A 21384-nucleotide genomic window follows, 5' to 3' on the forward strand; every position below is an offset into this window, starting at 1 on the left:
AGTGTAATTCGTTGCTGTCCTCAGAATGTCTTGTATGCCGCGTCGATCAATAAAAACCGAAAGCTGCATTTATTTTCTTTTCCTAAATTTTGCGATGTTAAGTGTCAAATACACGATGTGCATGTGAGGCGCGCCGTATTCGGGGAGTCCGGGTTAATTTTGACCACCTGGGGTTCTTCAACGTGCACCAAACACATGGTGAACAGGAGTTCGTGCATTTCGCCCCCCCCCCCCCCCCACCCCTCCATTGTGATGCGGCCGCCGTGGCCAGGATTTGGCCCCACGGCCTCGGGCTTAGCAGCGCGACGCTGACGCCATGGCGGGTACAACACTTTTTATTAATTTTATTTATTTATACATACTGCAGCCCAATTGCGCTATCGCAGGAGTGATTTTCTACGTTGCATATTACATGAAAAACATTTTGCTGCACAAATCAACTTTAACACTGTAGGAACCATGATTGTTTCAACATAAAAGATACAACGAGTAATAATAAACGCAGCATCAATCAAGTGGACTTGCACAAGAGAGAGAGAGAGAGAGAGAGAGAGAGAGAGAGAGAGGAAAGGGGAAAGGCAGGGAGGTTAACCAGAGGGGAAGATCCGGTTTGCTACCCTACGCTGGGGAAAGAGGGGAGGGGGAGGTAAAGTGATAACAAAGTAGAGATAAAGAAAGAAAGGAGCACAGACATACAATCACAGTTGGTCACTGTCGCCACACACCATCACCGCGCAGCACAGTAGCACTTGCAGCACTATGAACATCTATCTGTTCATGCTACAGCCGCTTGTCCAATTCTGTTGCCCTTAAATACTGCAACAGTGCTCTCGTCGCCCTCTGCTGCGATGGCTTGTTATGGCGGCATTTTAATATAACTTCCTCTGCTAGAGGTCTTCGGTCAAAGCGCTCTATCGCGTTTGTGAGCGATCGTCTCTGTAAATTATAGCGAGGACAGTCACAGAGAAGGTGCTGAAGAGTCTCTTCGTTACCACAGTTATCAGACGAGGCGTCGTCGACCCATGCGATTTGGAAAGCAAAGGACTTGGTGAACGCCACCCCTAGCCATATTCGACAAAGCAGGGTATACCTTCGCGACGGCAGAGTACAGCTTGCACAAAAATTCTTCTAAAGGCAGTGGTCCAGTTGCGCCTGGTAGTAAGTTCAATTTTTCATTGTACGAGGAAAGAAGGTGTATTTAAACAGCTTAGTACGCGGTTAAAATGGTGCAAGGTTAAATTTTTGGCTATTCCTAGTAGGTTTCAATTTATCAGGAGACAGATAGTTGTTCGTCAATGAGTAGCGTGGGGTGTTAATGAGATTATGCAACAATTCAAGGCATTCGCAATCGCGACGCTCGGACGCAGGTTGTAGACCTAGTACAATAAGGTGAGATGAGGGTGAGAAGTTCCACTCAAAATGGCGGCATATGAAACGGATTGCTTTCTTCTGAACTGATTCGAGGGTGTTAACGTCAGATAATTTATAAGGGTTCCAGATGGGGCAACCACGTTCTAGAATGGGTCGGATGAACGATTTATATGTTCTCAATTTTGCTTCACGTGGAGCTCTTCGCAATGTGCAATTTAGATAACCTATTTTTTTAGTGCTTTATTGCATGCGCATTCAATATGCCTGGACTACGAGATGTTAGGTGTTAAGATGAGGCCAAAGTACTTGTATTCAGACACCCGTTGGAGGGAAGAGCCATTAAATGAATAATGAAACAACGAAATAGAAGTGCGCTTACTAAAAGGTAAAGTCTCTGTTTTTTACAAAGTTTATATTCATTTGCCATTTGTCGCACCACCTGCAAAATTGTGTCAACGAATCGTCACGTGAAAGGTGTTCAACATTCGTGTTAATTACGTTATGCAGCTCACAGTCGTCAGCATAAAGGCGGATTTTTGAGGATATATAATTCGGCTAATCATTTATCTACGATAAGGACAAAAGTGGCCCCAGGACCGAGCCCTGCGGAACTCCGGACGTCACATTTACTACAGACGAGTTTGAGGAATTAAAAGAAGCATGCTGGGTCCGGTGATGTAAAAAGCTAGCGATCCAGTCAACTAAGGAAGACTTTAAGTATAGCGCGAAGCTTATGGAGAAGGTTTTAGTGTGTAACAGGGTCGAATGCCGTGGAAAGTGTGTGACAATGACATCTGTTTGATTTGCAGTGTCGAGAGCGCGTGAAATGTCATGCGAGAATTCCACGAGCTTAGTTATTGTACTGAACCCGCGACAAAAACCATGTTTGGCATCACCCAAAATGTTACTATTTTAAAGAAGCTCAATAATATGTTTAAATATTATAGGTTCAAGTTTACATGATTGAGAGGTAAATAGGATTGGACGATAGTTTAATGGTGATTACTTGTTGCCCGATTTCTACATGGGAAGAATTAACCGATTTTCAAACTAAAGGAACTGTAGAGGAAGATAAATATTTTTGAAAAAATTACAGGCAAATACCGACCAGTCCAAGCACTATATCTAACAAGAAAAGCGTTGTTAATGCCCTCAGGGCCACAAAAATTTTCATTTTCTAAGTGCAAAATTATATTCAATACACCTTCGAGAGACGCGGTAATATCGCCAATTGAATAATGTGAGGCATGAATGAAGGCAGGCAAGTCGAAATTATCAGTTGTGAATACCGATTGAAAGTATTCGTTGCACGCGGTGGCGATAATTAATGGATCGTTGTAAGGGACATCATTTATAACAACTGTATTTGTGGACGCTGAACTGGGTAAAATGGGAGCCCCAAATTTTCATCGGTTATTTTTCCTTGGAGCCACAAAAATAAAGGTCAGCTTATCGATCCATGTGCTTCCTGATATCAACGCTAATTTTACAGCATTGCTATGGTTCCAAGTCTGATTTCAGCGAGGTCCTTATAAAACCAATCTGATGGATCTTTGCATGGCTTTTAGCTACAGGGAAAACTGTAGGTTTGCAAGTCTATGATCTCTAGTTGTGGAGTCGGTCTTCTGGCGGAGCAAAGAGAGGGTCGCGAACCAGGTTGTCGCTCTGTTTCTCATGTTCTGATAATTTAGGACACCATTGGAATTCTATCAAGAGGTTCCCGACATGTTCCTTGTGGCACATTCGCCTTTACGTTTTCGAGTGCTCCACAGAGCTCAGGCCGCACGCGTTCAGCTGGTCGAAATCGAGTGCTCGGAACACACTCGGCTGGTTGTTCCAAGAGCGCCGCGCTCCTTCTCAGAGCGTTCGAAGGCTCACGTTCAACCTGTGAGCACGAAAGAGATCGGGCCAAGCTCCGGTCACGAGGCTCCTGCCGTTTCTGTTGGTAGTGGCGGTGGTGCACCTATGCTTAATTGCATTCAAGCCTTGTTTATTTACAAAAAACGTGTTTCCTCTTCCAGCTTCTGATTGCTTTGGCGAGTGTTCGACTCGGGAACGATTTCTGTGTCTCCGATCTATGGCGAACTCCATATCGTTGAATTTCGAATCAGAGAGCGTTAGAAACCAGCCGAATGCATCATAAGATTCAGTGTAGCGCTTTCTTCTCAGCTTGTACGAGCTTATATCTTCAATTTGAGAAATGCTATCTGATTCTAGAAAGTATTTTAAAGAACGGCATTACCTATACAAGAGAAACAAAATCATCGTGCCATTAGCCGTTAGAATGGATGAAAAGTGGCTGTGTTTGTGTCGGCCTATTACGAAGCCTAGTGCCTAGTGTTACTAGATTCAAACCTTGATTGCCGTTCACTCCCAACTCGCTGATGTGCGATGTGATTTGTGAAGGTTGAAGTATGGCGAACGCTAAGCGCAAAAGAATCGGTTTGCAGTCGCAACCTCCTTCGCTAGGCATTCAATCGATACATAAAGTGGGGAAGCGCGTGCTCTATTCAAATACGTATGTGCAGGCTGCGCCAGTAAGTGTGGTCTTGGCGTTGGTAGCTTGACGAATGCGTAATAAATTCCAAACAAAGATCTACGCCCCCCATCTCATATATTTTGTTTATGTGCCTTGCGCTGTCAGGAATTCATTGCGTGCATCGGTCGTGCTTGCCTACTGAATTAATACTTCTCTCGTCATGACGCCATGCAGTGAATGTAGCACCAGCATACCTACAGAAGTCTCAATTCAGCTGCGGGCCCAAAAAGAAACAAAAGATATTGGTAGCAGGCCGCATGTTGCACAGCTGTGGTCTAGATCGTCATGAAGGAATACTTTAGACTGTACTTGCGCTGTCTAGCGCTTGGCAGCTTGTTCTGCAGGGAGTAATTCTGTTACTTGCGAGAATGCGCTTACAGAAGGAAAGAGAGAGAGAGAGAGAGAGAGAGAGAGAGAGAGAGAGAGAGAGAGAGAGAGAGAGAGAAGCTTCAATGACACGCCGAAGGCGTTGTTCTGGCTCATAAGCTGGCAGCGCTTTCGTGGTGCGTATCCCACAGGTGGTGCTTTGCAACGGGCAGAGAATGCGCCATACTAGAATGGCAAATCGCGGATTGCAGGCCACTTGCATATCCCACTTGCATCTCCCACTTGCCAAGGACCGCATTCTACGCCAGGGCCGTCTCACCATTTGGCACAAACACTATTCCCTACCCCTTTCGCCCCGTCCTGCTTCTTCAGTACTGCCAATAATATAGACGTCAATTCAAATATATGCAGAGAAATGGCAACGTTTGCGAACAATTGTGTATTTGCAACTTATTGACAGCGCTATGCTGACTTTTTTTTCATGTGCGGTATTCAAAAAGCTATTTGTTCGTACGAGCTGCTTGCCATCGGCTGGATACCTTCGCTAATCATATGTCTGTCCCCACCATTAGCTAGACTATGTTCTTAATGAACAGGTGTACCGTAAAACCTTTGTGTGTGTGAATACGGGCCCAGGGCCCATATTCACAAAAACCACTTACCCTAGAATCGCTCGTAAGACAAAAATTATTAACCAGTCCTGGTGCTCAACACACTATTAACGAAGGCAGTTGGCCAACGGGGAAAAAAGTAAAAAAGGAAGAAGAAACATCCCTTACGAACTCAAAACATTGTGAACTCCGGTCCAGGGCCGGTATTTTGTAGCGATGCCTTTTCCTATTCTATGCTTTTTCAGACTTTTCGCGCTTGGCCACTGGTCAGAGCGATGGTCTGCCCACATTATCAACGCGATCAGGCGGCCGTGTGTGGGGGATGGTAAGAATAGCATAGAATAAGGCATAAGGCATCGCTACAAAATACCGGCCCAGATTTCCATGCAGCATTTCCTCACGTGCCTCTCGTGCCTCGTAGTGGACGAGAAGAACAGATGTAGGTGGCTCGCCTATTTGCCGGCGTGTGCGCTGACGCAAAGTAATCTCGAGCCACTGGCGGATCCAAAAGAAAGTAGAAACGCATGCCGAAACGCACGGCACGTACTCTACGTATATAAGTGGCGCAAAGGTTATAAACAAGGACAAGGTGCCTCAGAAAGACTACCCAGCCTGGCCAGCCTTTCTGAAGCACCTTATCAATGTTTATAACCTTTATACCACAGTGTGCTATTCCATCTGTCAGCTCCATTCTCGATTTTGGATTTCTGTGTGTACAAGGTGAGGTAAAGGAGGCTGTGCGTTTTTGCGGGCACGGCGTCCACTTGTCAAACTCTAAGCGTGCTTGCGTGTTCGCAGCATGACGGCCTACGCCTGTGGGTGGATCGCGGCGCCCCGCGCCACAAGCTGATCGTAGGCGTACCGCTGTACGGCCGTACCTACACCCTGGGCAGCAAGGATAACCACGGGCTCCGGGCACCCGTCAAGAAGTGGCTCAACGGAGGGGCACCGGGACGCTTCACTAACGAGACCGGCTTCCAGGCGTACTTCGAGGTATGCACACGAAGTTATACCCCTGAGCAAGCATGCGCGAGGTGGTTTTGACTAAAGCGCGAAAGATTCACGTAACAAATGCGTGTAACTGTCGTGATTAGATGTTCCTACGTAAAACGCCGTTTTAAAGATATAAGCTCAAAGCTTATATCTTAGATATAAGATATAAACGCCGTAAAGATATAAGCTCAAAGCTTACATCTTTGAGCTTATATCTTTGAGCAGGAGAGTATAAATTACAGGGTTATAGGCCGTAAGAGCCTTCTGGGAGCCGGAACGTACTGTGACCTCATTTTCCGCATGCACCGGCGTGACGAAGCGTGTTGGATATATGTAAGCTTATTCCCCGTGTTAACGCTGCAGAAAACATCGCAGTAGAATTTTTTTCTTGAAAAAACTGCGCGCTTTCGCAAATGGTAAATGAATGGCGCTGCAATAAAGGAATGAAAGGTTGAATGCTCCCTAAACGCTGTTCCTGTGCTCTCGAAGTGGGGAGAAAATTACAAGCAGCAAGCGTAAACTTCTTACACTGTGTAACTCCCTGTCTGCTGATCTCTCCCCCAAGCCTTTTCTGTTCAATTCTATTTTCCAGAGCCTATCTTATAGCTTTGTGCGTTATAATGTGCGTCGTCCGATCGTCCTGAGGGTGGGTCATACATGAGCCGCCACGAGAACTGCGCGGCTCAGCGGCCGCATGAGCATTAACGTGCGAAATCATTATTCGATAATCGTTCAAACTCTCCTTCGCCTTCGCGCGATTTCTCAGGTGTGCGAGAATGTGCTCAAGGACGGCTGGACGCGCGAATGGGACGACATGGGAAAGTGCCCGTACGCCTACAAGGACGACCAGTGGGTCGGCTACGAGGACGAGAAGAGCATCGCAATCAAGGTACGTCCAATGGACACATTGTCCTTGCATTCCGAGAGCATGCAGCTTTGCTTCGAACTGCGCTCTACTAATTGGCGGTTTGTAATCCGACGATATTCCCTTCCCTTTCCCGTACTGGCTGCACACACGTGGCATGAAAAATTATGCGTCGCAATGTAAGGTCCCCGAGCATGATCACGAATTGCAGGGTTGAATTAGTGCTTTTTATTAATGAAAACCTCCAGAAAAGAGAGGATAAGTTGATTCGACGACCTAAATCACAGAGGTATCGTATAGGTGAAAGAAAAGTTATCGATAGAGAGTGGGGTACAAACCACGTGTTACATCAAAGTGTTATAGTTAAGAAATGCAAGACAGAAAGCATCAAGTTATGAAAGAGTTAGTTGACGGTGTTGGTGGCAGCATAGTGGTAGAAATTATTAGCAACAGTTTTTTATTTTTCTACTGATTTGCAGTCATCTTCACACACCGTTATGAGACGTTTTTTGCTCTTTCGGCACTATATGTTCGAATTGAAATGTTTTTTCTCTCTCTTTGCACTCTTTCCAACCATTATATCCTCCACCCCATTGCAGGGTAGCAAACCGCCAACTCACCTCTGGTCGACCTCCCTGCCTTTACTCTTTCTCTCTCTCGCTCTTTTTCTCTGAGGCAGCTCATTGAGATGACGGAAAGCTGAGCAGGCACAGAATGCTTTATTCTTTTTTGTATGGGTGTTTTCACAATTTACCTAATCATAAGTGATGCTGGGAAGAAGTCTGCAGGGGCGTGCATAATATTTTCCATCGCTGTATTTTGTGACGAGGAAGCGACGAGAGGTGCGGGACATGGCTGACCGACGCGCCAGTCCTAATAACGTTACGATGTCAATGGTGTCCGGTCCACATCCGTAAGTATTAACGCGATAGCATTAAGGGCACCGTGTTGCAGAACATCCGGCGTCGGCGTGCGGCCTCCCGCTTCCGGCGTCCAGTGCCGGACATCGCTTCGGTGAAAAGAATTTTGAACCACGCATACCGAACCACGCAGGCCCTCCATGTGGCGCAAAGAAATTACTGAACTAATTGAATTTTCAAAGTAAAATACGTAGAAAAATCGTAAAGTACTACTCACATACAGCCTGCAGACAGATAGCGTCGGATTGTAACTTAAGTATACGAGAAAACATGATTCTGGTACGCGGAAACTCAAACACAAACCCTTTTTAACGCCGTAGGGTTTGTGTTTAAGACTGTCTTGTAGACTGTCTTAAACAGTCTACAAGACAACAGCCGTAAGACTGTCTTGTAGGAGCGCCACGGCCCCCTCGGTTCTTCGCTAACCATCAAAAAAAAAAAAAAAACGCCACAACGCTCGCCTTCGTGCATAGAGTTCGCCGCCAGCGTTTCCTGGTGAAAAATACGGTTACTTAAAGCTGAAGTTTGCCAGGAAGCGTGAGGAGCACTCAGAGATCTTTGAATGCTACCGCATTCTACTCTTCAAGGCGAAGCTTAAGCGTCGTCCAAATTTTTAATTAGCTGGTCTTCCGGTGGTTAACCGCGACGTAACTAGGGGCCCTATAACGTAAAACTATTCCAATATGTTTCTATTCCAATTTCCTGACGTCAAATTTGCGTAACCACCGACGCAAGCACCGGGCGGTCACCCGCAGTGTTGTCTGAACAGACCAATCAAACACTCTCCTCGTTCACAGGAGGTCACTTTTGTTTGCTTGAAAAACGAATAACATTGCCTACACCGAGCGGCTTGTCGTATCTAATTGGCTGACAAGAGGCGAGGAGAACGCTCAGGTGGAGAGGGATTCACTGGGGCAGAGCCAGTGCACTGAAAATTGATAACCGGATGAAGAGGGTGGTGCCGACGTCTGCGATTGGTTGGCTTTCCCTTACTTAGCTTGTGGTGGCTGGACGGAAATCGCGGCGGCATGCAACGGAGGCTAAGAATGAGGCTAAAACTGACCCTCAGCAAAGAAGAGTTGGCAGAATGAGGTAGTAAACGTGCCGAAAGTGCTTGAAAATGTTACACGGTCACGCAAGATGTTTTATTATACACAAATACACCCATGCTCTCCGGCAGGTGCGAGTAGCCAGCGTCTCAGCGATCGGCGGCAGCCATCTTTTATTCCTTTCGGAACGGGGCAGCCTGTGACTATTCCGAAAAAAAAATCAGTTTTGTTCGGCATATTAATGCATCTTTATCGCGTTCACGTCACTTTGACGCGGTGAGTTTCTGTGGTTTTGTGACGTCGTGTGACAGGCAGGGGAAGTGGGTGCAGCCCGAAAACTTTTTACCAATAGCCGAGGGCTAATGGCGAAAACGGGTCGAATCAGAAATAACTGTTTTTCTTTTTTCTGTCAAAACATGCATGATCAGTGTGTACACATCATACCAGATGGGGAGGTATCGCGGTTTTCGTGACGTCGCGTGACAGACAGTTGAAGTGGGCGTGGTCGAAAAAAAGTTTTTGACCAATCATGGAGGGCTGATAGCAGTATTGGAATAGAAAAGTTTGGAAGAGTTTTACGTTATAGCGCCCTAGGTTTCGCGCTGCATTATAATTCGAAAAAATGCACGCCATTAGCACTCGTACGTCCAGTGCAAGCACTCGCAAGAGTACTTTATGCAGTACACGCACAGATAAAATTTGAGTACGGTACTTAGAAAGACGGCAGGACGCTCATGCAAGGTCACATCATAAATCACGGCCAGCGCTCGCTAAGAGCGTCAACACGTCGTACGAACACGGCAAACGGCGTGTGCTGGTGAGGTCCTATGAGCCGAAGTGTTCGTATAAGATTTCGTCGCGAACGCCAAGACCACACAGACATAAATATTTTTTGCGGTGCCTACGCGTCATGCGTGCCACACATTAGAGTCAACTTTAATGCCATGTCTGCGTGCTGGATTGATTGGTGCATTAGCAAATAAAGTTTCAAAGTAAATCTACTACCCTATAGTCAATGACAACTTAATAATTCAGTGGCAGAAAGAGCGTTACCCTGTTCAAATATAATTTGTGTAGATGTGCCAACCAATTACGTTCGCTCTTTTCCGTGACGTCACATAGGGCGCGAACATTTTATTGTATCGGCGTTCCTTAGCAACTGTATTTCGGAGAGCGGAGGCGGGGAATGTATTTAATTCTCAGGTTAGTCAGCGAGCATAGAAGTTCACCCTATTGACTTATTTATTTCAAAGTACCTTACATGCCCAAAGGGGAGCATTGAGTCAGCGGTGGCGTCGTAGAACAAATGACAACAGAAAACCGATACATCAGAGCTAAAAATGTTCACAATGATAACGTACTTACAAAAAAGTGTTAAAAAATAAAGATAGGAAAGCAATACAAAGAACTGTCAGGAAAGGAACGAAAAGTACAGTTGATGGCAACATAAAAAAGTGGCGCATCACTCGTGCATTTCTCAGCATGACACGTCTCGATCTTTTGTGCGCGCAGATGGACTACATCAAGAAAGAAGGCTATGGTGGCGCCATGGTCTGGGCCGTGGACATGGACGACTACCGGGGCGACTGCAGCGAAGGTCGCCGTAACCCGCTGATGACGATCATCCACCGAGCCATCAGCGGATACCGTGTGCCGGCGCCCAAGCAAGTCACAACTGACGCGGGCGTCCGAGGCGGCGCGTCCGAGTCCACGACCTCGACCACGAGCACGACCGCCAAGCCTCGGCCTCGGCTTCCGCCGGGAAGCACGCCCGACTGCACGGACTACACGTGGCAATTCTATCCGCACGAGACGGACTGCTCGAAGTAAGTACGGGGTGCACGGCCGCGTCTCACTCAACTGCACTCCGAGGACAGCTCAGCGTTTGCTCTGACAGAACCGGGGACTAAAGTGCCCCAGCATTCAAAGGGGAATGGGGTTGGAAGGGGGGGGGGGGGTGCCAAGATCCTTTGTTTCACAGGTCATGTAGAGCGAGTAAGTATGTGTGTACGTCACAACTTCCTTTATGCAATTGTTAAGGTGAACACTAACCCTTCAAAACGTGCATTTGCGAAATTGAATTAGTGATGGTTGTAACAAGCCTGATATAACAGATCAAAGACTGTTACGTGCAGTCAAATTTATTGTATGGATAGCTTTCGTTAAAATATATTTCAAGAGCATTAGGACAATAGAAACCATAGGTTTCTTATATTTACTGCACGTACTCAACACTGGCAAAGGGAGGCCAAGACTCATCCGCCGTTACCATTCGCGTGGCCTCTTGGTCAAATTATAGCGCTGCATGACTAAGTTCTAATCAGACAAAAAAGGGAATTCAGGAATAAACCGAATAAACGAATTGGCGCGCATTGCAGGCTGTACTCCTGGTGGAAACTTTAATATTACGTTATTATTATAACGTTATTATCTAGATAGGAACGCTCTCTTGCGGTTAGAGCCAGCGATGGGGTGCTTACACACCTATCAACCGCTTCTTTTTTTATGAAAAAAGCTAGTCAGCCTGCGTCTGAAGCCTCTTAGACGGCTCCAGAGGCAGGCTGACAAAAAAGTTAAAAAAGAAAAATTGTACCCATCGTATGTTCTTCCTTTGCATGACATTTAATCGAAGCAATTTATGTAAGTTTCGCATAATTTTGATTCCAAAAATCGCGTTGGATCTGCCACAATGTTCTTCAGCACACATTTATTTATTTATTTATTTATTTATTTATTTATTTATTTATTTATTTATTTATTTATTTATTTATTTATTTCAGCAGTACTGCCGACCTCTCATATGGGGCCTTAGGCAGGAGTGGGTTATAACAAAAAACAGATTTGTAAACAAAGAGAAACAATTCTAGAAGCGCAACAGAAAAAGTTGCCAAGCCAAGTCCAATGCAGGAACTAGGGAGAACGTGATTCATGCACAGGTACAAGAAACAAACGCTAAAAACTCGAACACTAGAAATGATACAATTCAAGGGCAGAATGACGGCAACAGACATCTCTGCAGCGAGTGAACATACCATAATCAGAGCAAGATAAACTTGTAAAACATTACGCCTCGCGAACACCGAAATATACACATGACGCCAAGCAAATATTTTTAACACACTGAAAAAGTACTAGAAAACGTAAATTGAAGCGTAGGGCGCGTGGGTTGAACGAGGCCAGATAGGGGAAGAGGGGGAAGGGGGCATGTACGATGAGGTAAGGTCAAGTGGATTGCTGCCGCAGCTTTGCCATGAACGACTCAACAGTAGTACAATTTACTGTATCAGCAGAAAGAGGATTCCATTCAGTAACGGGGCGCGAAAAAAAAGAATGGTTAAAAGCTCGTGTCTTGCAAGAATACTCCCTCAGTTTCTTTGGGTGCCCGGATCACGTGGATCACCGATAAAACCGATTCTATGTACGTGTCCTTGTTGATGCGCAGCTTGTCATGATAAACGTTGCCAGGTTAACGTGAATCTGGCAACGTTTAACGCTGGAATGTTATCTTGTGAGGCGAGTCGTCTAGCAGTGCTATTGGAGGACCTAGAGGGCAGTAAATGGGATATAATAGCGCTCAGTGAAGTTAGGAGGAAGAAAGAAGCATATACAGTGCTAAAAAGCGGGCACGTCCTGTGCTACTGGGGCTTAGCGGAGAGACGAGAACTAGGAGTCGGACATCTGATTAATAAGGATATAGCTGGTAACATACACGAATTCTATAGCATTAAAGAGAAGGTGGCAAGTCTTGTGAAACTTATTAACAGGTACAAATTGAAGGTCGTGGAGGTCTACGCCCCTACATCCAGTCATGATGACCAGGAATTCAAAAGCTTCTATGAAGACGTGGAATCAGCGATGGGTAAAGTCAAAACAAAGGCCGGCATTCTCAGATCATGAACAACAGGTTGCCATTAGCCCTCAAGAGAAAAGTGTATGACAGCTGTGTCTTACCAGTACTAACCTACGGGGCAGAAACCTGGAGGCTTACGAAAAGGGTTCTACTTAAATTGAGGACAACGCAAGTAGCTATGGAAACACGAATGATAGTTGTAACGTTAGGGGATAAGAAAAGAGCAGAATGGGTGAGTGAACAAACGCGAGTTAATGACATCTTAGTTGAAATCAAGAAAAATGAATGGGCCTGGGCAAGACATGTAATGAGTAGGGAAGATAACCGATGGTCATTAAGGGTTACCGACTGGACTGCAAGGGAAGGGAAGCGTAGCAGGGGGCGGCAGAAAGTTAGGTGGGCGGATGAGATTAAGAAGTTTGCAGGGACGACATGGCCACAATTTGTACATGACTGGGGTAGTTGGAGAAGTATGGGAGAGGCCTTTGCCCTGCAGTGGGCGTAACCAGACTGCTGCTGCTGCTGCTGATGATGATGTCATGATAAAGTAAAAAGATGTATTTCAAACGATCATGTTGTCTTCTTGTCTGCAATGTATCCAGATTTAGACGTGTGGTGAGGGATGTAAAGGAACTGTAGCGATTGTAAACGAATCTAATTGCTTTCCTTTGAATCATTTCGAGCTTTTTAATGTTTGCTTGGCTCTGATTTATTCGTGCTTACCGATTAGTCGGGATTGTCGAAAAAGCCGTAGGATGAAGGGGAAAAAGAGAAAATACATGGACATTGAGAATTGCTTGATAATACTAACGCAACACACTTGTGGCTTACAAAAAAAATATCGAAATTTTGAAGTAGCGAAATGATTGCGAACATAATCAGCAATATTGAGAATGATCCAAGCACTATTTGAGGGAATCAATGCGGTAGTGTGATTTTTTGTTAATCTACGGAGCCAATGTAGGCGGCGTTCTCAGAAAACCTGTGGCGTGAGTCTACGGTATCACGAATAACACCGTCGCGTGAGATGGCCCATGTGCAGTCATGAAAAAAACAAAAACAAGCTGCAGCAGCACGAGGTTACCACAGAGAGAAACTGCAGAAACAACAAGAACTTGTTCTAATCAGAAAGAGTTTATGCTCATAAACAGCGCCTAAACAGTGCAACCTAGCATAAACAGTGCGACCTGGCCACAATTAAAGTACTGACAGCGCGCATGCGCTTGATCGTTATTGTTATATATATATTTTTTTCATTCTCGCTTAGGTGTGGCAATGCGTCTTGTACTATTTATATGTTTTTATATTTTTACATGTCCTTCAATAGTCTTTTTTTCTAAACGTTTCAAATAAGTTTTATATGGCACCTTAGGCGATATGGAAGTCAGATGGAGCAGCAGAAAGCACGTGCTTCCAACATCTGAGCACGATTCTCCAGCTGAACCTGTCTAAGCAAGGGAAATCTCCGTAAGCCGGCCCGGCACAGCACCTATTGACTGTGGGAGTGGGCCGTCTACCTTGGATGGCGCGCCTTGGAGCCGTGACGCCGATAAGCAGGCCTGTGGGTCACGGTCTCGTGTCGTTGGGCTCACGGTTTTATTTTCAGTTCCAGTTCATTATTGCTCAAATGCTCAGAAATAAGGTAACAAATGTGGATAATACGCAGACACAGAGGTAGGTCCCAGAGAGTCAACAGACTGTAGAGGGGACCTCCCGTTAGTAGGAACCGGAAAACCTAATTACACCCAACAGTCATACATAACTATAAAGAGAAACAGCATATTGTTGATGTCAGAGCTAACGCACAGACACAAGAACATATATATATAACCACACAAAACAATTGTCCAAAACATTACGCGCTGTACGGTGCGTTTAGGTGTCGGCGCCACTCTTTGATTTCGTGCCCTTAGAGGGCAGCGGAAGCAGGCCGATTGGTGGGTTTGGCAGACGCGGAAGGGAAAAGCCACAAAATAAGTGAGCTTTTACACTCTGAGGTGTGTTCTGTCTTACCTAACTGTTTAAGATGTTTGTGTTTTCTTTTCCCCAGCCTAAACTAACGTGGATTAAAACACGGGACTCTTTGCAGAAGCGCTCTCACTTGCACGCGCTTTGCCTCCGTATAGCTTTCCCTTCATAGCCACAGAAAGTTGCCCGCGAGTATAGGTGCTGCAGTTGCTTGTTTCGCCACCTATGACACTCGCCCGCAACCGTCCGCAGGTACTACCAGTGCAGTCACGGGGAGCCTATGCTGCGCAGCTGCACCCGTGGCACTGTTTGGGACATCGAGCGTAACATCTGCAACTGGCCGCAGAACGCCAATCGCGAGAAGTGTACGTATGCAAAGTACGAGGCGGAAGACGACGACGACGACGACGAGGACGACCGGATTAAATGATGAAGGAATGTGCGGGACGTTTTCCTATCGCTTGGGTATGACGACGGCGTCACCGCTACGGGCGCCCGTATTACGTCTTACTTAATCAAAGAGAACATGTGATCTAGAAGTATATTTTTCTAAAATTTTTCTTTTTGTGTCGTTTTGAGCCATTACCGCTGCGTGATATGGTGCGCCTGGCGCATGTCACGGGGAGCATGACGCCGGCGTTCCAATGCCTGGTCGTTTACAAATAGGCTGATGAAAAGAACAAGTGCATGATTCATCCTGAGAGGTTGAAGCTTCGCTTAAGTGCCTCGATGTGTGTGGCTTCAATGATTTAAAAGAAACCAATAAACGCTCCTGTTTTCACTGTCTAGCGTGCTGCATTTTTGAATACGAGTTGCCGGTCCGAGGACGTTTAAGGCAGAACGACTGTGTTGAAAAAATGAAAATAAAAATGAAAAATAAACAGCTTAGGGACCTGGTTTTCTATACGATCGCTTTTGAGAAGCCGCTTAATATTGACAACTATATATGACCCTTTTTACGTGCTTTCGACATACAAAGTTTATGACTCAGGGCTGACGAAGCACAGCAGAATTTTTAGTCTTACGCAACGAAAGGGTTCTGATTCGGTAACACTTGTCATCATCATCACCATGTCATCATTTAGGCGTAACATCGCCAGGATAAACCATATGGCCGGCACACACAAGGGTTGTCGCACAATTAAATGTTACCACGCCATATTCTTTGATAGCTTTCTGTGCGGTTTGATGAGATGATGAAGTAGCATTTACATCAAGTAATGTTTGAGGGACACTTATCGTGGCTAATAGCGATGTGACCTTGGCGAAACCTAGCACGAATAAGCACGTCATCAATTCAAACACCACAGAAAACATTTCAACATGCTTGCTCAACCACAATTCTGTAGGTCACAAGGACCGCATTACCATGCGAGTCCTTAAACGATATGCAGCATCCGTAATTATATACGCTTCTCCACAGATGGGCGATGTCAGGCCATGGATTCACGAATACAGGATCAAGGTGCGGACTGGTGCCAACGTCCTTACTGTCCTTCGTACATCAAACCTTATAAGCTTTAAAAGCTTGTCTTCCAAAGCACACCACCTAATATTTGAAAGCCTATTTTGGCAATTTAAGGCAAATTAGATGCACGGGGAAGCCTACTTACGGTATCTGCATATCACTCGAACTTAGCTACCATACAACAGAACGGATCACAGTGCCTAGTCAAATATAATGACGTTAACACCCGATATATGAAAAAAAATACGACAACTTGTTTGTTAGCCCTTGTGGACACAATATTAATAGATGACAAAGAAGAACGTGAAGACCACAGGCCTTTCGTTCATCGTTTTGGGTTGCTTGTGTTATTACAGGCTTTACCTTTTTTCCGCATCCTACAATTTTCATTTCTAAGTTTCAACTTCTAATTCGTTAATTTCCTTGTTCTTATCCGTTTCATCTAACCGCCCGATTCATAGCCAATACCCCACGGTGGCTGTGCACCACGATAACTGAGGTCAAGAACAACAACAAACACAAACAAATCAAGCTCACAGCAATCACAACACACATGCCCATCGCAGTCTTTCCAGTTTCCTACTACGTATTTTTTATACATTGTTATTTCTGGCACGAGAAAATGTGTAGCCATCACCATTATAGGATGACTACATCTCTTTCTTTTATTTTCATTTCAATAAAAGACAACTTGGTTTGTTCAACATTTTAGATAGCCCGTCAAATATTGCGAAAATCGAACATTTCTTGGAAATTTAATCTCGCGGCTGCCAATGCACGAATGCTGATGTCACCGCGCTCACCAGGTCAAGCCAGTCACGACATTGGGACGCAAAGGTCGCGGGTACGCAATCGCGCTCGAGATGCGAGTGCTTTCATCGAACAGGTAATTGCGTGCGGCCGATCAAACTACGCTTTCGTTCTGGCAGTGCGTCTGCCGTGAAGAAGACAAGCTGCTATCGTTCCCACTGTAACCGACTATAGGCCAACGAAACGTGAGGCGAGAGCCATCCCAGCCAAAACAAACACCCTGTTTCTGCGAACTTCACCTCGACTGTCGTGGCTGTATATAAGCGCACTTTGCTCGGTGTGCTTCGTCACCCACACCCGGCGAGTCACGTTACGAGTAAGCAGGGCTGTATTCCCGAACGCAGGTCGCGCGAAAGCGAAGGAAACAACAACAAAAGGCCGCGTCTGGCACATAATGTAAGTGTTCGCCACGTTTACGTCCTTTGGAAGCCGAACGCGAGGCGTGCGGCTCCCGCTTACGGGGGCGTTCAATAGACTTTCGATTTTCACATTATTCAGCACCTGCGAAGGAAATATAGTTGCACGGCTGGAAGATGTCGAACCTGTGAGATATATAGTCGCAGCGAGCTCCCCGATATAGGGTGCTCGCAAACGTCTAGGAGGCAATGACGGCGGGCGCGCGTTCTTCTTCTATATTTTTTTAGTCGTCGCGAAGTTCGTGCTAAAGAACAGGGGGATAATTTGAGCATTTCCAGCTTGAAAAGTGAGTTGAAAACGTAACGCGTTCTTTTAGCGACCTTTTATTCTCTTCTGATTGTGTCATTGTGTAGCCGGTCTCGACTGTGGCTGCATGTTCACCTCCGACCGGGTCACTTGTTGAGGACAGTGACGGGCGGTAAGTGCCCGTAAGCCCAACAGGCTCGCCGAAACTTTTTTCTAATGCCGTCTCCTTCGATTAAAATACTCACGCTTCGGGTTGCTTGTAGCGATGTTCTGTACCTGACGCGCTACCACGACTGATGATTAATAACGTTACTGCGTTGTATCTTGCGTGTTTAAATTGACGACAAACCCGCGTCTTGTTCGTGGCGATCGTGAGGTCTGTTCGGGCGCCAGAATGGTGATCGAAATATGACCTAAACTGTGAATTAATATATATTTTACGACGACCGAGCGAGCACGTGCAGCCGACTGTTTTAGTAAAGCTGGCATTTGTGAACAACGTTGTATGCCATTGAGCACAACGTGACAGTGGGAAAGTTGGGTTTATTTTTGCCTGTTGCAAAAAAAAGAATAAAATAAAAGAAAAACTTCAATGGGGATCTAGCGTTAAATGAGAGAGGCATGCTTTTGCATCATGTCGCACTCCTTTGAGGTTCCAGATCCACAATTTAAACCGCGTTCGTCACATTGCAAAGTGCTGTTCAAGTGCTCACTGGACACACGTCCTGAATGCCTCTTCGAGGAGCAAAGTGCCACCGACGGTGGGGTGGAGCAGACCGCTGTCATTTTCACTATCTACATACTTTGCAGTTTGACACTCCTAATCCTAATGCATTAAAACGAAATCCGCCTCCATTCCACCCTGTGAAAGTGTATGTGCAGCGAAGCTGTTGCCGACGTTAGACGACGTTAGACAAGCACCACAAGCGACGTAGGTCACGCGCGCACACACAGGTGCAGAAGCGCGGCATGCATCCTCATCCTTCTAGATCCCCCGCCAAACGCAAGTGTCTTATTGAACTAATTGAATTTTCAGAGTTTAAATTCCTGTGGCGCGGAAACTCAAAGAAAAAAAATTACCGACGATTACGTTACTTCCTAATGCGAAATTTGAGCGCAGCAAATGCGAGCCTTTGTTTGCGTTTGGCCTCGGCCTCGGCCGCGCGAACGGTAGAGCCTTCCCTGCGACGGCGATGAGCTTCTGCTTCAGCCTCGCTTACTGCTGGTTGCTCTCGACGGCGGCGATGAGCCTCCGCTTCGGCGGTGCGAACGGCAGGGTCTTCTCGGCGGCGGCGATGAGCTTCTGCTTCAGCCTCGCTTACTGCTGGTTGCTCTCGACGGCGGCGATGAGCCTCCGCTTCGGCGGCGCGAACTGCACGGTCTTCTCGGCGGCGGCGATGAGCTTCTGCTTCAGCCTCGCTTACTGCTGGTTGCTCTCGACGGCGGCGATGAGCCTCCGCTTCGGCGGCGCGAACGGCAGGGTCTTCTCGGCGGCGGCGCTTAGCCTCTGCTTCGGCGACGCGTACTCCTGGATCATCTCGACGGCGGCGACGGTAAGCTTCTGCTTCGGCGGCACGCACGTGCCTCTGGATTCTGACGGCGACGGCGCTGGGCCTCTGCTCTGGCAGCTCGTTTAGCAGCAGCAGCAGCAGCAGCAGACGGAGGACTTCCATCGGTCATCTCGCTCATGGCTCAGAAAGAACTGGCAGATAATTTCGCAGTGGCGAACGGCAGCGGCAATTTCGGCTCGGGCGGTGCACATATACAGATCCGCCGCCACCGATCTGGCTCTCTGATTGCCACCGCACAGGGCGAACGGCAGCGGCAATTTCGGCTCGGGCGGTGCACATATACAGATCCGCCGCCACCGATCTGGCTCTCTGAATGCCACCGCACAGCGGTTGCATTGGAGGAGGAGCGAAGAAAGGAATTAAGTTCGAGCCGGCGCTTTGACAACCGGAGACTCGCAGGAAGAGGGGGGAGGGGGGCGGCGTGTACACCCAGCGGCAAACGATGGGGGCAGAAGCGCGCGCAGCAAGCGGACAACACGATAAAGGGAGGAGGGAAGAGATAGCAGCGACTGACTGATGCCGCTGACGCCGATAGTGAGTCAACCCCAGCTGCGGAGTTGGTTTCAGGGACAACGCCGCCGATGCCGACGCAAACAATATGATACCCTCGCTTCCGCAGCGCTAAGAACCAGGTCTAGCCGTGGGAAGGTGGTCACGTATTCGTCGACGTGCCGGGGCCTACGTGAAATAACCGGCGCGTCGGCAACTGAAGAGCACCCTACCCGCCACACAAGAACAGGGGGGGGGACCCTTTCCTCCTCTTTCTGCATGGCGGCGACGGTGTTCTATGCAGTCACGTTATCTTGACTCTCTAGCGGCGTCAGCGGCATCCAGCGGTATCAGTCGGTCGCTGCTAGCGCTGGGGGGATGAAAGGGGGGCGGAGCTGGTTACGAGGCCGACGACAACGCCGACGACGACGCGAAACCCAGGAACGGACGCCAAAGAGCTGCGCTCTAAAATGCCTTTTTGTGCGGCCGCTAGGCGGCGGTACAGTTTTTGGGTGAGCGCAGAACGAGCCTGCGAAAAATCGCGACCAAGTAGAAGCTAACGGTTTCGCTGTAAAATGCCTGGAAATTAGTGTAAGGCGGAAAGACTGTGTGTTCACTGAGCCCGGGGTTGTCGCTTATAAGTTGATTTCCTACGAAAAGTACTGTAGCATTTGGTAGTACCGCTTGCGCTTGATAGCGGCTCAATTTACATTAAGAGATATGAACGAAAATGGTATAGCACTGAGTGAGAGAACGTAACAATAAAGACCGTAATGATGCCGATTTTTTATTCCCATTTATCGAAATGTGTAAATTTAGGGTCGACAAGCATAGCTTGCGAGCACAGGCTAAGGTTGAACTATGGTGGCCCTCCACAACGGACCGCTAAAGAAACAGATTATTGCCGCGACCATAAAACTCCGCCAAAGCTCTCGAACTTCTAATTACGGTATTATTAAACCAAAGGTGAATATATCGAGGGCCTCCAGATATTAGCACCAAGCTATTACTTTCATCTGCAAGATCCCACGCCTATGGGAGTATTTTTTTCTGCATTTATCTACGGCGTTCTCTGCCGAAGGTCTCTTATACCGCGCAACACTGAACAATGGCTCTCGAACTTCAGTGACCATTTTCAATTCCTGTTATGCATGCCTCTCCCGCGCCTGTCACGACCACTTGCGTTTGTGGAAGGCAACCGAAGAACGAATAAAGAATTGATTGCGTACACCGCTGGTTCAACGAGATGGTTCTGAAAGTATCGCTCATTGATATACACACATACAGTCTCTAACGAATAAAAGCATATCTAAGAAATGTTATTGGAGTTTCACGACAAATGTTTAGGTTGAAAAACCATCCTGCTTAGTTTGTTTAAAAACTTCGCTTCGACCGAACGCGTCTAAGTAAGTTCCGCGGCCAGATTTTTATGAAATATTACGCTTTAACTTCAAATGCATTGCAATACTTCAGTAAAAATTCAGTAAACCCATTTCATGATTGCTGTCCACAGTAAGGCATTTAGCGCAGAATCAATATAACCATACAACGCAATGCTACCGTGGAAACCAGTTATGTATGAGGTGTGCACTGCAACGTGACTTCTCTTTAGCGCTTTCCTAAGAAAGAAGCCGTCGCGAAGCCCGCGCATGGCCTCCGAGATGCATGGCGCGCTGGTTCGTGCGAACGCTGAGAAACGCGTCATGTGACAGCCTGGCCTCCTCTCTCGCGCTTCTTTCTAAACACGCCGCCGCATGTACTGGCTCTGGCGAGAATCTTCTGTGAAGGGACTTGCATCTGCGACGAGTGTTGAGGCTACTGCATTTTGTGTGTCTCACGTTTGCATCTGCCCCGACATTTGCTGATTTTGTTACAACTATATCTTTTCTA

At 46.8% G+C, this 21384-nt stretch overlaps 2 protein-coding genes across 6 annotated transcripts in view; both read left to right on the forward strand.

Annotated features, from left to right (window-relative positions):
- Nucleotides 1–15279, forward strand: part of LOC135917011 (endochitinase-like) — a 28866-nt gene extending 13587 nt beyond the window's left edge. For all 3 annotated transcript variants that reach the window (XM_065450472.2, XM_065450473.2, XM_070532003.1), the window contains 4 exons: nucleotides 5647–5841; nucleotides 6608–6730; nucleotides 10188–10501; nucleotides 14746–15279. In XM_065450472.2, coding sequence (XP_065306544.2) covers nucleotides 5647–5841; nucleotides 6608–6730; nucleotides 10188–10501; nucleotides 14746–14923 — 810 coding nt within the window. In that variant the 3' untranslated portion in view covers nucleotides 14924–15279. The remainder of the gene's footprint in view (nucleotides 1–5646; nucleotides 5842–6607; nucleotides 6731–10187; nucleotides 10502–14745) is intronic.
- Nucleotides 15280–17036: 1757 nt separating this feature from the next.
- The window catches only part of LOC135917013 (endochitinase-like), a 53513-nt gene continuing 49165 nt past the window's right edge, over nucleotides 17037–21384 (forward strand). Inside the window, exons 1-2 of one of the 3 annotated variants that reach the window (XM_065450477.2) lie at nucleotides 17400–17474; nucleotides 17542–17606. The gene's annotated coding sequence lies outside the window, so the exon portion shown is untranslated. Of the gene's footprint in view, nucleotides 17168–17319; nucleotides 17475–17541; nucleotides 17607–21384 lie in introns of those variants that run through there. The other 2 variants (XM_065450474.2, XM_065450475.2) reach the window with 2 other exon arrangements.

The sequence above is a fragment of the Dermacentor albipictus genome, chromosome 1, assembly GCF_038994185.2.
Source record: "Dermacentor albipictus isolate Rhodes 1998 colony chromosome 1, USDA_Dalb.pri_finalv2, whole genome shotgun sequence".
In the NCBI taxonomy this organism is placed as follows: domain Eukaryota; kingdom Metazoa; phylum Arthropoda; class Arachnida; order Ixodida; family Ixodidae; genus Dermacentor; species Dermacentor albipictus.